This window comes from Gavialis gangeticus, unplaced genomic scaffold, assembly GCF_001723915.1.
Source record: "Gavialis gangeticus isolate Ggan-Ray unplaced genomic scaffold, GavGan_comp1, whole genome shotgun sequence".
NCBI classification, from domain to species: domain Eukaryota; kingdom Metazoa; phylum Chordata; order Crocodylia; family Gavialidae; genus Gavialis; species Gavialis gangeticus.
The window spans coordinates 2,593,228-2,610,440 of NW_017729027.1; the positions used below are offsets into that span (position 1 = coordinate 2,593,228).

At 42.9% G+C, this 17,213-nt stretch overlaps 1 protein-coding gene across 2 annotated transcripts in view; it reads right to left on the bottom strand.

The window, feature by feature from the left end:
- The window catches only part of ORC3 (origin recognition complex subunit 3), a 100,104-nt gene that overhangs the window by 15,176 nt on the left and 67,715 nt on the right, over positions 1–17,213 (bottom strand). For both annotated transcript variants that reach the window (XM_019520369.1, XM_019520368.1), the window contains exons 12-13: positions 9,032–9,148; positions 8,065–8,144 (exon numbers count right to left, since the gene is read on the bottom strand). In XM_019520369.1, coding sequence (XP_019375914.1) covers positions 8,065–8,144; positions 9,032–9,148 — 197 coding nt within the window. The remainder of the gene's footprint in view (positions 1–8,064; positions 8,145–9,031; positions 9,149–17,213) is intronic.

Genomic DNA, 17,213 nt, shown 5'->3' on the forward strand with positions numbered 1-17,213 from the left:
CATGAAGCCTGCCAAGTTTCAAGGAGATAGGTGCAGGGGTTTCTGGGAAACTGCACCTCAAACTGCTGACAAGCAAAACTCATGACATAGGTGACACTGCGTGTGTGCGTTAAGGCACAGGGGGGGTGAAAACTGTAGGCCTGCTAGGGCCTGCTGCAGCCACAAAGCCTGCCAGCTGTCAAGGAGATAGGTGCAGGGGGAATCTGGGTTCGGAGGCCCTGTACCTCTGGCCGCAGGCAGGCAAAACTCATGACATGGGTGCTTGTGGGACTGTGTGTGTGTTCAGGTATGCCCTTCCTGGCGCTGGGGCCTCTGCACAACACAGCAGTGTGCCCCCATGAGGCCGCCTCCTTCCCTACAGCCTTGACCAGTCCACCACTGTAAATGATGGCACATCAAAATAACTTAGCTGGCTCAACACCAATAGCACCACCAGCAGCAAAGGTATCCAGACAGAACCGTCACAGAGCCTTTCTTTTTATAAAGGAATTGACAGCAAGAAGTAAAGATGTTCTGTTGGATATATGTTACTCGTGGTGTGTGATGGCTTATCTTGTGTTTTTATGTTTATTATGACAAAAACCAAAATAATTAGAAAAATGTATCTTAAGAAGCTTTCGGGTTGAAAAACCCTTTGTCAGGCTGGGGAAGTACGTGCAGTTGGTGTGTCTCCTGGTCCTGGATGGAAGGAATAGTAAAGAAGCCAGAAGCTGGCTTGGCATGCAATGCAGGCAAGAAAGCCAGTCAGTGAAAACAGAAATGGGGGCGTCATGGGGTGAGGGACAGGCTGGGGGAAGGGTGATGTAGCTGCGCAGGTAAAAGTGCAGAGGTGCAGTTTCCCGGAAACCCCTGCACTTACGTCCTTGAAACCTGTCAGGCTTTGTGGCCTCAGAAAGAGCTACTACCCCTGCAGTTTTCACCCCACTGCGGCTTAACACACGCACACACGGGACATGAGTCTTGCTTTCAGGACTTTGAGGTGCAGTTTCTCAGAAACCCCTGCACCTATCACCTTGAAACTTGGCAAACTTCATGCCCTCAGCAGAAACTACCACCCCTGCAAATTCCATCCAAATCAGCCAAAAAACAACAAAGTTATAGATAGTTCACTGATTCCCCATTATACCCTATGGCCGAATTTCCGAATTGATTGGGCCAAATCGAATCGGACAAGCGATTCGAATCTCTGAATCGAATAGGCCAAATCCAAACTGGCCAAATCCAAATCGAATAGTTGCCTATTTGCACAGGCCTAATAGTTACCAATAGCTACCACATTAAGTCCACAAAATCCATTACAATGTGAATCCACAAATTAATTTAAATCAAAATCCATATTATTGCTTTGCGTGTTTAATTAATATAAAACTGTTACCATGTGCATGTAAATGGTACTCACATGCTCTAGATCTCAGTGTTTTATAGAGATGACTAAATATTTGTCTCATTATTTTCATTTGAAAGGCAGAAAATCGTCACAAATATCCAATATAAATGAACTGTAAAACTATTAGCAATAAACATAATGAGTAATTAATTTAACTCACTGACTTAACATACAAGTCTTCTTCTGAAGTACAATCCAAGACAGATTTAAAATAGAGACCATATTGGTTCTGAGTATGATGCATTTGTCATATGGCAGTGCCTAGGAAACCTTGCTAGGGAAAAGGACCCACAGTAAATGCTAAGTTTATATAAACTAAAACAAAAAATGATCCTTGCCTTCGAAGAGCTTACAAACTCAAGGATTAGATAATCAAGATATAGGCAGACAGGGGGTACAAGGAGAGAAAAGGACAATAATGATCAGCAGCACAGGCTGCCCCATGTTTAAAAGCACAATGGCCACATAAATATCCCCATGGTTTTATAAGTGTTTTAAGGGAAGATATGAAGGAAAATAAGAAGATGTTTACAGGGAGCTCCTCCAAAACGTGAGTTGCAGTCTGGAAGAATACAGGGAGGTGCTTATTGGAAAATTTAGCAACTGGCTAGTGGAGGTTGGCATCACAGAATAAATCAGAGGTAGAAGCTTATCTCAGTAGGGATAAAGAGATGACAGTGAGGGACAGAAACAAAAATGAAAGAAAGAGAAGAACAAAAATAAAAGAGTGAAAATGGAACTCAGGTTTGGGGAAACAGAAAAGAGAACGGTGATGTGGTCCAAAGAGCAGGCCAGGACGTGGTCTTTACAACAGCACTCTCAGTGGGCAGGACTATTTTGTAAAGACTAGAGAAAAGGGTAATCAAGATACAGATGATGAAGGCTTGCATGAAAATTCTAGCTGTGTGGGCAGAGAAGAAAGGCAGTATATTAGTGATCTAAAAGAACTGGACATTTCCTGGATGTGAAGACCTAGAGAATAGTGTGGGTCAACAATCAAATTCAAGTTCTGTATCTGAGTGATAGGCAGGATGGTCAGATTGTCTACAGTAACTAAGAAAAGGGCCTGGGAGGGAGAGAGAAAAAGCTTAGGAGGAAAAATTAAGAGAGTTTTGCTCTAGCCATGTTGAAGCTTGAGTTGAGATGTAGAAGGTTTCTGGTTATCCTGTGCTTCTTTGCTTTTGCTTGTCCAGGAAGGAATTTTGTCCTCTTCCTTATTGCTACCTCAATAAACTGAAGAAGTAGAGCTATAGAGCTAGGATGATAGTGGACTGAGGAGGAGAAAAAGAATTCATCTTGAAAGAATCAGCACGGTCATGGAATTTCAATCAAATTCAGCCCAAGAGTTGGAGCAGAGAAAATAGACAGGGGGTGTACATCTACACAAGACACTACTGTGTAATGGTTACTGTGCATTTATGTAGCACTTGTATAATCAAGTACTAAATAAATGTGCAATAACCAGAGTTATTGCTCAGTAGCACCAATGAATACCTTTTTAGTGATGTTACTGTGCAGTAGCCTAATAATACTGCCCAGTAGCGTATTAGTGCTGTTTGTGCTGTTACATGCTACTGAGCAGTATTATTTGGCTACTGCGCAGTTAGCATCTTGTATAGATACGCCCAGTAGGAGTAAACCAGTGCTCAGTTGTGGAAGGTGGATCCTCCAGTGGGATAGAGGGACAAGAGATTTACGGATAGAGGAGAATGAAGCATGGAGAGAATCAACCTCCGAGGAAGAGACAGCAAGGAGGAAAGCTCCGTGGCAGAAATCATCAAAAGGGGTGGACTAAAACTTATAGAAAAGCTGAGTGATAGAGTTTAGGGGTTGCAAGCTGATCTGCAATACTGAAAGAAGCCAGATGACAGAGAGGGTGAAAACTCCAACAGGGATCAGTGCTTGGAGAAGGCCAAGTCAAGTGAACAGAACTTTTGATAAGTAGTAAAGCTAAGCATGAGGAAACACGTAGCAAGGGTAGTGGATGTGTTGTTGGTACTGAAGCTGAAATCATCAACAATTAATATGAGAGACAGAGAGAGAAACACTGAAGCTGAAGTCGGAGAAGAAGGCTGATGGGAGCAATTGGTTAACATGAAGACGGAGAAAAGCAGAGAGCTGGATGCAGGGGTGTTTAAAGAGGAGAATGGAGGATGCAGGAGGAAAGAAGGGCGATTTATGGCATCTGAAAAATGAATGCTCTCAAAGACAGGTGCTGGAAAAGAGGCTAGAGCCAGAAAGGGTATGGATTTTGCTATGACTATTTCTGAAGTCAGTATTCTGCTGGTTGTGGCAAAATAGAGAAACATTTGTTCAAGCCGTGTTCAATAATATTCCTTGAACTCCTGAATGTAGATCCACATTAACTGAATAAGGTCCCTGAATTGTAGAAAGTTAGAGTTGGAAGAGACCCAAGGAAGTCATCTAATCCAACCCCCCATCCCCAACCAGATCACCCCAGCCAAGGCTCTGTCTAGCCAGGCTTTCAAAATCTCCAAGGATAGATTCCACAACCTCTCTGGGTAACCTGGTCTAGTACTTCACTGCCCTTCTAATGAGAAAGTTTGTTCTAATATCTAACCTAAGCTTCGCTTGCTGCAACTTGAGACCATTGCTCCTTGTTCTATTATCTGCCACTGAGAACAGTTTAGCTCAGGTGTGGGCAATTATTTAGACCCAAAGGCCACGTAGGGAGTTTTGGGGAGCTGTCATGGGCTGAGTCAGCACCTCCCCTGCAACAGGCTCACCAAACCTCCCTATGTGGGATGGAGCTGCAGGCAGGAGGGAGCTGGTGTGGGCACAGGCAACAGCTTCACCCTCCAGCCCACCCTTTTACCCCAAAGAGAGGCTTGGGCAGACACCCCAATTCCCTGGGGGAAGCTGCCACCTGCGTCCACAGCTGATGCCCATGCCTGCCCAGCACTGCTTCTGGTGCATGGGCCAGGAGCTGGTATAAGCTGCAAGGCCATGCTGGAGGTGTGTGATGGTTGGGGGAAAGGGGGAGGGAGAAAAGGGGAGAAAGCAGCCCTGCCCGTGAGCGGCAGCGGCCGGTGCTGGGTGCTCGGCAAAAGCAGGACCCAGCAGTGGGCACACTCGCCGCTTCCATGGCCCTTCTGGCTGCAGCTGCCTGGAGTATGCACCATGGCTGCCCTGTGGCTGCTCCATGCTGCTACCACCCTGCACCACCTCCAGGCCACCTTGGGCCCTCAGAATGGCAGCAAGGAGGAGCTGCAGGGCAGCCCCAGTATGGGCTCTGGGCAGCCACAGCCAGAAGGGCCCCAGAAGTGGCAAACACACCTGCTGCAGGGTCTTGCTTTTGCCTGGTGCCCAGCACTGGCCACTGCTGCTAATCATGGGCAGAGCTACCATTCTGTCTCTCCCTTCTTCCTCCTCCTCCCCCTCCCCCACAACCACTCCACATATACAGCAGAGCTCAACAGCTTACACCAGCTCCTGGCCTGTGCACCAGAAGCAGCACCGAGTGGGCGACAACATCAGCTGCGGATGCAGGCGGCTTGTTCCTGCTGGAGACTGGGGCACCCTCCCAGGTCCACAGATGACACTGCTACATCAGTGCATCAGCTGCAGTCCTAGACAGTTACCCTGATCCCTGGTGGGAATTTGCAGGCAGTGTCCACAGCTGATGTCAGCATGCACCCAGCACTGCTTCCAGCGCACGGGGCAGAAGGTGGTATAAGCTGTGGGTGGGGTCAAGAAGTGCCCACCTGCCTGGAACGAAGCAGAAGCTGGAACTGCCGGCTCCCCATGGGCCATATCCCATGACTGTGGCCGCTGACCCACAGGCCAGATACAATCGGTTGGCATGCTGGATCTGGTCCTCAGGCCACTGTTTGCCCACACCTGGTCCAGCTCCATCCTTTTTGCAACCACTCTTCATGTACTTGAGGAGTGCTATGAAATCCCCCATCAGTCTTCTCTTCTTCAGACTAAATAAGCCTAGTTTCCTCAGCCTCTCCTCACAAGTCATATACCCCAGCACCCTAACCATTTTTGCTGATCTCCACTGGATTCTCTCCAATTTGTCAACATTCATTCTGTAGAGGGGGGCCCACAATCGATGTGACCTACTCCAGATGTGTCCTCACCAGTGCCTAACAGAGGGGAATAATTACTTCCCTTGATTTACTGACAATGCTTCTATTCGTGTAGCCCGGTATGCCATTAGCCTTCTTGGTAATGGGCACACTGTTGGCTCATATTCAGCTTATTGTCCACTGTAACCCCCAGGGGTCCTTTTCTGCAGAGCTGCTGCTTAGTCAGTCAGTCCCCAGCCTGTACCAGTGCATGGGTGCACGGATAAGGTTATTCAAGCCAGATGGAACATTTAGAGAAGGAAGCAAGCGAGGCTCTGAGAAGCAAATGTGGTTGGTTCCAAGTGCATCTCATTCCACTCAGATGATGTTCTGGATTGATATCAATGACACATGTAGATCCCCAGAGGCCAGCAGCAGTGGCGTTGCCAGAACCTTTAACAGAGGTTCCCTGGTCCCGAAGGAAAACTGCTGATGCCAAGAAATACAATCAAAGAGACAAAAAAAAAAAAATCACTTGGCAGTAAAGCCTCAAGTTGAGAAGAGGCATGTGAGAAAGGCAGACTGGGACAGGCAAGGGGTCTTCCACATGGTGACATGAACTGGTGGAAGAGAACAGTGTCTCCTATATATTTCTCCACAGGATCATTTTGTGAATCTGTGCTTCCTCTTCTCTCCTCCCTCTTCGTTGGAACAGAAAGGTGATTTGGTAGCCCTAATTGCTCGCTGTAGGAATGACTGGCTCCTACTCTATAAAGTCACCAAGCTAATTTTGGGGGCTAACAGTGGTTCTGATGTAGACTGTGGTGCCAAAATAATTTTCCTGTCGTGCCAGGTGGGAAGCTTAGCCCCAAGTAGATGCTGCCTCATGGTGACTTATCTCAGGCCTAGCTCAGAGGGTAATACTAGCCCTGGGATACCCAGCTGTATCTCCAGTCCCAGTCTCCAATCCAAACACAGGATTTTAGCAGACAGACAACTCGAAACTTGGGAAGAAGAGCTTAGATGGTTCAGTTTGAGTTTAAAGCAGCCAAATGTATTTGCAGCCTTAATCTTAGCTATGTTAAAAGGCACAACAAACTGTACTGGGGCATCCAAGCCAAGTCTAGACCACAAGCTTACTATGCCTGGAAGCAGCACCCCTTAAACACATCCCCTTACTTCCTCAACTGGAAGCAGGTTATCTGTGTATTTACATGGATTTTCAGGCAAACTAATTAATGTAGCAGAGGGTCCCTGGTTACTGTCACTCAGTACCAGTAAACAGGCTGCTTGTAGCCATGTGGGAAGCAGCTACCCTGCTCCTAGTTCAAGATGCAGCTCACATGGAGCAGTGCAGCATGTTTGGGGATACCAGTGGCAGGCATAGAAAATCTGTGGTCTACATGTGGCCTAAATAAACTTGTTTCTGGCCCGCTAATTAACTAACAAATAGTAATACAACTACCTATGCTCATGGACAATGGGAGCTTAAGTCTCTGTAGCGAAGGCAGAGGAACAGAGATAAGGGTGTGCATGTCCTAATGCAATAGCGCTCCTTCATCCTCAAAAGACATCCTGAAAGAGCTTTTCTCTTCAGTTCTGTAACTCCAGGCCAGTGGTACTGAATCCCTTAAGGGAGACTCCAAAGAAGAATTCCCTATGACCACAACACTGTGCCTGTGCCAGGACCACCATACTGGCTCAACATTTCATGATACTTGTACTCAAAAGGAGGTACAATTGCAACTACAGCATATTTTCCCTAAACTGGCTTTGAAGTTTTTCCTCTTCTAAACATTCACAACAAACAGCAGTTCTTGTTTTGTTGGGACCTATATTAAAATTGCAAAGCTACAGAAAATACCAGCATGGCATCTGGCCAAAGATAAAATGCAATTTTACAAAACAGAGAAATAGTAAAGCTGTTAACAAGTAATTGGGAGAAGTTACTTAAATTTTCATGGCAGGTCAAAATTTTGCCAGTTTATATTGATAATTACCATTAAAAAAAGAATGCTGGAAAAAACTGGAGTACTGACAGTTTGTTAAATTTATGAACACCCAATAAATAATCACATAAAAAATTCTAAGAACCTCATTCAAACAAGTATTTCAAGTGAGTTGCCAAAATCCTAATTCATACTGAGCACTCCTAAGGTAAATCTCTACTGCACACTTCAACGCCCTGTAAAGATACCATCGATAGTTTTTAATGAGTTACTCCTGGTGCCAAAAAAGATCTACACAGAGCTCTGCATAGGGAAAAATATCCAACTTCACAGCAGGTCAGCTGGTTGGTGGGTGTCCTCAAATGTTGTTTCAAAGCTTTGACAGTCATTTAGTGGGCAGTGTAGACAGACCCTCAATAACAGACAGTGACTTCAACTGGGCTACTCAAAGAATAAGACAGGAAGTGCACAGAGGAAGATACTAAAAATATGGCTTTGCGTGGGTCCTGACAGCTTACCAAAACAAACAAAACTGCAAATGAAAAACAATAGCCAATTATTTTTACAATCAATAATATATTCAGTTACAAAACTCCAAGGCAGGGAGAGTTCTAAACTTATGGCTCTGGAGAGGCAGATGGGAGATGTGCTACATGTCTAAAATAAAACTTATAGAAAATGGAAAGAAGATTACCTCACTAGCTGAAGAGCTGACTCATATTCTTTTGTTTCCCACACTCTCTTTTCTAAACATGCACAGTGCAGCTCTCTGATCTATAAATCAGCACATAAAAAATAAATAAATAAAATGTCCAACAAAACAAGTAATGACAAGTTTTACATTTACTTACAAAATGATGGCTAATTTGAAGCTTGATTCTGTGAGCTGCTGAGGGTCCTCAAATCATATTGACCTAGCTGGACATGAGGTCATTCAGCATCCGATAAGACCAGGGGCCCTCAGAGTTGCAAGAATGAGCTTATATCTAACAGCATGTTTTAACACAGTCCATTCAAGAAAAAGCACTGCCAAAGATTAGATGTAAAACTGTGCCAAATCCCACAAATCAAACAAATATTCTCATTGGCAAACACCAGGAAAATTCACATTGTGTCTGCAGCTGAGGCCCACCTCTAATGATGATGTGGGAAGGGGGGGAGCAGAATTAACTGCTTAATATAAAAGTCAAATTTGTTTTTTTTTTTATCAGTGATCCAAATACGGGTCAACAGGCGAGGTACTAGTAAAGAGTACCAATGACTGTTTCTTTACTGCTATTTTGTTTCTGACCCAGGAACGCTAATTCTCATGTGAGTTCTAGATTTAGGCAACTGACTGATTGAGGATAGGAGGCATGCAAGATAGCAATTCTCCATGTACATTCCAGATGCACGGAAGCCAGACATACTACAGATGGGCTGGCTGTTCTGTGCATCTGTTTATCCTACAAGCTCTCCAATGTTTAGTCACGACTGAATATGATATGTGCTGTTAAACAATGTTCTGTTCACCTGTCCATAATAAAATTGAAAAAATGCCTGACTGTGAATTCAAGGAACCAAGGGAAGCAACAAAGACAAGAGCATATTTAAAAGTATAAATATGTCAAACTATGAAACAGAAGTCAACATTTCACTGAAATAAACAGATAGTACTTTACCTGTTTGCCCAAAGGGTACTTTGGAAGAGAAGATGTGAAAATGTGAAGACATTTCAGAACTGGGAAATAATTTTCATGGTAAATATGCAAGTCCTCCAGTAATATCTGTGTTACTTCCTAAAATAGTAGAATAATTATTTCAAACTTGTACAATCTCTACCAGAACAGTATGAAATAATAAGAGTACTTTAAAACAAACACTTAATATTTTAAATTTCTTAAGTTGTGACAAACCATATAAACTGAAGTCACCGATTTTACTGATACTTTAAAAAAAACAAAACAACTTAGAACAAGGTTCTTAATTTAAACACTTGTTTTGCATTTGTACTTTAGTTATTTTCTTAAAGGAAGGTTCAGGTTCATGTTGATTTTAAGCCAAAGATGGCCTTCACACTAAATGTAGTACTTTTAGTTGTGCAAAAGAATACACCATATCTGTAGACATATATTTAAGCACTTAACCAGTTCAACATGCCTATTCAGATTCTTATCAACTGCATGTTATTCTCTGAGAAAACGGAGAATGGCATTTTTATACACCAAGTGATCTGCGTCTAGCTACATTTCAATGGACATAAGCATAAAAAAGCAGCTGATAATATTTTTGGTTGGCTTTTAAATTAGTTGTCAAGCTACCTTAATTGTTTTTGGATTCCTAAGAAGAAATGGTAAGTTCATCAAAATATATTTTCCATTTAAAAGTGATTTATTAAAGAAAGAAATAATGAAACATTTATCTGTAGTAAGATAATTTACAAAGTTATTACTGTTTACCATAGCCCAGATTCAACTCCACTTTTTTTTTTTTAAACTTGATTCATCAACAACTCCAATTTACCAAACAAATTTAACATTTAAAGATACAGCCAATTACCTAATATATATAACCCTCCTGATTTCAATGGGAAGTAGGCACCTGACCCGCTTAAGCACTTTTAAAAATCACATTAGGCACACATCTTTTTTAATGCCTAAATTCCTTTACAAAAATCTGGCCACATGTCCCTCAAGTATTTAGAATCAGTAGATATCCTACTCTCCCATCTGTTCTTGTTCAGAGATGGGAAGATAAAAAACAGGCTTTCCTAGCTTTTCCGTTCCCAGCCAGTTCCTCAATTTTTAATGAACTAATCCAAATGAAGAAAATATTCGCTCTACACCCACTCGGTAAACTGAGCAATTAAGACAAAAGCTTTTCTGCATAACAAACTGGAAGTACCGATGTGAAAAAAAACTGTAAACACCAGCATTTGCTCCTTTGCAAGGCTGAAAATTATGTAAGTGCTTAATACAGTACATGACTTTATGACAAGTTCATATAGTTTTGAGTTTACTTAAAATATTAAATATTTCTCAGCTCTTGTATACAATTACAAAAGCAGCAACCTTTAATTCATTAAAATGTTAGGACAAACATGGTAATTTTTAAAAGAAAATATATTTACATTTAATACTCAAAGTAAGTCACTTATTTTAAATTAATCTGTATTCATACTATGACAAATTGACAGTAGCAAAATAGTTTTGAACTAAAGTTTCCAAGCAAACTTGATTCATTGAACCACACCATTGTAGAGCACATTAATTACCAAAAATACAGTTTTACAGGTCCCCATATACTTGGCAGGAGGTACAACTTTGGAATCAGGCATTAGATCTCAATTGTGCCCTCCGTACATACCAGTGCAGGGGGCACTTGGGCTCACCTTGCACCAGCAAGTTGAAAGCAGAGTACGCACAACCTGGCATGACCCCATGTTGTCCCTGGGCTGCAGCCAACAATCTTTATTATACTTAATAATTATTTTTTTTTTGTCAAGGTGAGCAATTTTTTATGTTGTATTGTATCATATAGTTCTAATTTATGGAAAGGAAAGGACATACCTGATTACTATTAAATATTTAATATAGGCCTCATAGGCAGGCCCTATGAGGAAAGGCTAAGGCTTCACAAGAGAAGGCTGAGGGGCAGATCTGGCGGCCTGTTACAAACTAGTCAGGGGGGACCAGCAGGCATTGGGGGGAGTCCCTGTTCCCCTGAGCACTACCAGGAGTGACTAGAAATAATGGTCACAAGCTGGCAGAGGTAGATTCAGACTAGACATCAGGAGGCGCTACTTCACGGCTAGGGAGGCTAGGATCTGGAACCAACTTCCAAGCGAAGTGGTGCTGGCTCCTACCCTGGGGGTCTTTAAGAGGAGACTAGATGAACACCTTGCTGGGGTTGTTTGACCCCAGTACTCTTTCCTGCCATGGCAGGGGGTCGGACTCGATAATCTGCTCAGGTCCCTTCCGACCCTAGAAACTATGAAACTATGAACTTACCTACAAAATATTTTCAACTCCTCCTTAATTATTTAAATTCAGGGGGGTTTTTAAGTGTGATTTATAATCAAGTAAAATTATGGGATCCAATAAAATCAGAAATGCACCGAGTTCTGTAATGATTTTTCTAATAGTCTATACTGCAAATTCACTCCCTTTTAACCTTCCATTCTTTGTAATATACATGAATAATTAATTCTACATTTGGGATCTCTCTCACTAGATGATAACAATTTTCTAAATCAAGCATGGAAAATAATTCTTTTCTGAGACATTTTATTTTACATATATATTTCCCAATTTTCAGTCAGACAGATTTTCGGAAACAAAAAAAAAGCAAAATAAATCCAATAAGCTGATTGATAGTTTCAGTGTAAGCCCTCCAATACTATAATTCACTAGAAAGCATTTTTTTGGGTACCGGGGGGTAGGATGGAGTGTCACCACCTAACGCTCCATGCTGCCGCTGTTCTGCCTCTTGCAGAGAGCAGGGTGGGGGAACGGAGGCCAGTGTTGCTGGCCTTGGCTCCCCCACCCTCTGCCTGGTCCTTGGCATAGCTTCAGAATCGTGGCGGCACTCCCCACGCTTGGAACACTCTGATTGGCTGTTTCCATCAGCCAATCAGAGTGCAAATAAAGTGTGACAGACAGACAGACAAACAGACTTAGGCTTTCATATTAGAATCCTTGTGCTCTCCTGATGCTAGGCTGCTTTCAGGGGCAGAAGCCTGCAATGTACTTAAGAGCCCTGGGAGTCTGCCATGGGCGCCTGGTGCCCAGTGGCCAGGCAGTGACAGGGCGCAGGGATCCCCCATGGCCAATCATGCTAGCGCAATTGGCCACTGGGATCAGTTCTTCTGGTGCCACCACTCCCTGGACGGCACTCTTGGGGGGGCACCAGCTCTATCGTCTGCCCCACTGCCTAAGCGGGGAATATTGGCCTTCAGGGCACTCACCAGTGCTCTCAGGGGGTGCATGTGCATCCTCTACATGTCACCACTGGAGTCTGCCTTAGTTATGGCAACCCCCAAGTTGTCTTGCTACATAGAGACTTTGCAATGCTTCATATTGCATTATTGACCCCAACATGCTCATCCTACCTCACACATGACCTATGTTCGGACTGGTGGGGTCCTCAGATAGTTGTCTGTTTCAACATGTCCAGGTACACTGAAGTATGCTGGCTAGGAACAAGTTTCTTAGGACCTCTTTACACTGCTTCGGCCCATTTTCTAGGCATACAAAGGACCAAACATGATTGAAGATCTCACCCTCAGTAAATGTTTTTCAGCCAGCCCTATCTTATCCTTAAGTGAAGCTTAGTCATGCTTTGTTCTCGAGATGCTCAGGAATCAGTGATGTCTAAGATTGCAAAAATCCATTCCACCATCCCCACCCTGAAAAGGCCTATTAGAAGCAGATTTACCCCATCCATGTATGCCACTGGTCTGTGTTGGATGTTCAAAATAAAAGAGCACTCTTTATGTCTGAGTATGTTGTAGTATATGCATTCTGAGTATGCTGAAGTATATGCAAATTCAGTGAAACCAGTGTGGATGGGTGGCACCATGGGAAGTTTAAGACTTTAAGATGATAGTATGCTGCACTTACACACATACTGGGTCAATACATAATTCATTTAACTGCATAACATAATGCCAGTCCCAATTTGTTGCCCATTGCTTCTGTTATAACAAACACTGCATTATCAATTAAATACATAAATTGCTGAAGCGGACAGCATCTTTCAGCCCCACTGTCTACTCTGTAACCCTGTTGTGTCCCCTGCGCAGAAACCTGAAGGGGAAGCAACTGTCAAAGGGCTACAATTAGAAGCCTGGCAGGGGGTCGGACTAGATGATCTACTCAGGTCCCTTCCAACCCTAGAAACTATGAAACTATAAAGGAACCAGTCAGTTCCAGGGCTGCTCTCTCCCCTCATTTTCAAAGCTTCTAATAGCAGCCTTGAAACCAGGATTAGAAGCCTTGAAAATGACAAGACCTAGTCAAGTTTCAGGGCTGCTAATATCACAGTACTGACAGCACAGTGAAGTAGTGAACATTGGTTAAATTAGGTTTGGCACAGTGTATACTCTAGATTGGAGCATGGCCTTTTTCAGGGCTGAGGCTAAACACTTAAACTGAGTACACTGTGTTTCCAAAGTTCTTTCTTCATTTCAAAGCAGGTGACACAAACTTAAACACTTCTACAGAGAACCATGTGGTTAATTCAATTCTAAATTAATTTGATTCCAATTAATTTGATTCCCCCCACTTCTGACTGGTTGCAAAAACTGTCCATCATGCGGCCTTGCCCCTCAGCACTAATTGGTTGCGAAGGCTGTCCATCATGCAGCTCTGCTCCTCGCTGCCAATTGGAGAGAGGTAGGGCCATGTGACAACCAGCCCTCTCAGCCAATCAGCCACACTGGGTGGGAACAGCAGCTGTCTTGGTGCTGCCCCCCCTCAAGGAGCCAGCATTTTATTTTCAGAGAGGGGTTTTTCTTCTTGTGGATTTCACAGGCATTGCCCAATTTTGCAGGCAATGCCAGATTTCAGTAGGCCCCTGACTATGGGATACTTGCATATAACATGAAGTGAGTTTATCATCAGTTACTAGGTTCTGCCATCTTTACTCACAGAGAGAAGTACCTCATGTACTATGGGCCAGTTTTAAATACCCCTGCACACCAGCTCACATGCACGTGCCAAACCTGGACAATGGTGGTGAAGCTACTCTAGGGTACCCTCCCATGGCACTCAAGTGCACCAGAGATGGACATTTCAATTGCAGTAGTAGGTTTGCTATATACATGCAGGAGGGCAGGACATGCTCAAGGGAATACCTCTCCAAGCGTACCAAGGACACAGTACGGGTATAGGCATGAGGTTCTACAATTTGGTGCAACAGAACTAGAATCTGATCTGGTTTTAAGTAGCAATGGCAGGATTCTGCTCCTCACTGAAGGCACTACTACTAATTTTTGGCTATTCTGTTATAACAATTTTTAAACTATTAAAGCATTATTTTCAAAACTTTAAGCAACTTAACACTAGTAACAGAGTCAGAACTGGTTGCACCAATGCAAAAAGCAGAGATGGAATCTGAATCAAATCCTTAGCTCCAAACACTACAGAGTTCTAGAGAAATTATGATCCAATTCCATACTTTGTGACAGGCTCAAAGCCAGAAAAAATGCTGAACAGACATGGAATAATCCAGAAATGCTCAGTGCTAAGAAATATTGCTTTGTTTTTATTAAAACTTAAGAAAAAAAATAGTTTGGCCTTAGGGCTCATTCTTAATACTCAACTATGCAACCCTATCAAGAGAAGTCAACAGTGTAGGCTGAAGTACATCCCAGAGTGGTTTTTCTGTTACCATAGACTACCTCCCCTGCACAGCTATAATTATAGCGAGAAATGCCTTGTGCCTAATGGACAAAAAGCCAAATCCCTTCTTTCTAATGGATGATGTTCTGTAGTTTGAGGTATGAGATTTTTTTTTTTTTAATTCAGCAGGACAAAAATCTTTAATATCCTTCCTGCTATTTATTCCAAGAGCAAATGGCAGAGACTGAATGTGCGTATTATTGTGATGGATGGATATTTCCCTAAATCACAGACAAGGAGGCTGGCATTTCCTTAGCATCTCAAAGTAGTCCAATTCCAGTAATTATCTGCTGTGACAATCTAGCATGCATATTTTACAATGGCGGTCTTATTCTCCCCCTTTACTTTATGGGGGAGAATTTCAGTTTGTATATGTGAATGTTTATGACAGACAATTTAAGTACATTGACTGGTCCCATCTGATGCTGCTGGGCTGCTTTTCCGTTAGTTTCTCTTTTAAACTATTTAATATAGTGCCTGCCTAGCTCATGTCCACTCAGCATGCTGCTGCAAAAAATGTAATTCTCCTAACCTACTTCTTTGATGATATTGCCTTTTACTCTACAGTCCTCAGGTGTTTCATTCTTTTCTATTGCATCAAACACAAGACACACGCCTTCTCTTTCAAGCATGATTGGTTTCACTCCACCCATTATCTCTCCGTATTCTGGATGAAGAAAACAACTCATAATTTCCATCAGTCCATGATGTAACTTTCCATCACCCACAAGTTGAATTTTCCTACAAGCACCTTTGTGCTTTTTTCCATGCTGTTCCCTAATCAGCCTGGTCCATGATAAGGACTCCTGGTGGTAAAATAATAATTAAAAGCTGGCCCAATGGAAAAAAAGGCTGTCTAGTTTTATGCAACCTATACATTGTGTAAGATGGAGAAATGAACTGAGGAAATAATTGATGATTCAGTGTTCTTACATGCAACTACCAAACCTTCTAGCACAGCAGCTCTCAACTTTTTTCTTAAACTTAAGGCCCCCCCCCCCAAAATACCAGCTCTTAGTTTTCAATCATGTTTTGACTACAGAAAAAGAATAGATCTATTCTTCTGTTGCAAAGACGACGACAGACCACAGAATGGTTTATAACACTCTAGATTCCCACTTGAAATCACTAGGTTTATCTTGTGAATCAGGTTTACACACCCACCAGTGCTAACATGGTGGGGTACCCTTGCAGGGATCTTAAGGTAACTTAGGTGCTATAAATCACTGTTGTAGCAGATGTAATAGTTACTAACAACCATTTATATCCTGGACAATAATAAACTCAGGTCACCATTTACTTAAAGGAGGGCTCTCATTCTAAGACGTAAAACATGACTGTCAGAGGTTTAGTTCTTCTATAGCAGTGGTTCTCAACCTTTTTTGTACCAGGACCCATTTGTAAATATTAGTGGCCAGCCCCAAACCAGTGCCCCTCGCTCCTGACCTGCTACCCGCCATCCACAGGCCCCAGTCCCCAGTCCCCCCAGTGTGGGGGGCACAGGAGGGCCCCAAGCAGTCCCTCACAGGCTGAAACTCTGCCAGCCTGCAACGGAAAAGCCACAGTTTCCTGTGTTTGTTTTTCTCTTTTAAAGGAGAATCCATTTTTAAAGTTTGTTCACGACCCTTTTGACATATTGTTGTGACCCACTTTTAGGTCACAACCCATGGGTTGAGAAATGCTGCTCTATAGCACTCCGCTGGGCGTAGCAGGGCCCTCTTACTCACTGGGCATGTCTACAAGTTCACTAATGAGCTATTGCTAATGTGCATTAAATTTAGTACCTCCATTGCAGGGCATTTAAAAAAAAAAGGTGCATTAGCCTATTATAATGCACATTAGCAAGTATGCACTTTTTTGTGATGCTTTTAATGCACATTAAAATAGGCTAGTGTGCATTACAGAGCACATATAGATGCACCCACTGTCTTGGCATCCATGAGAATCAATGACCCCTGAGGAGCCACCAAAAAACATCTTTGTGGGTTTTGTTCAGAGTCCAGAACATATTCCTCTAAGAACTTTCAGGAAATCTGTATTATCTGGGCAGGCTCAGTCCTCAAATCACATCTCTCTACAGGAGTAAGGGATTAAAGGTCTGTCCTCTTTTCTATGCTACTGCATTGACCAAACTGGGCTTCTCCTCCAAGTTCTCCTCTAGGCTTTACATAGCCTGGAGCTGTTGTGGGGAAGCTCAGTAACTCCTATTTAGCAGGAAAACTGTTTGTATGCTTTGGCACACAGACATAAATAAAATATAATAAAACTTACTCTTGGAACAAAATGCAAATGTTCTGTCAGGTAGCCCTACACAGAGGCCACGGGGTTTTTTGGCTTTTGTCTCCTCCATGAATTGTAGAAAGAAAAACCTTTTGCTTGGCTACGCACAGAGTTTATGGATCTCTTTTTGGTTGACTGCTGAGTTGGTAAATACTCTGCCAGATAATTTATATGTTTATGT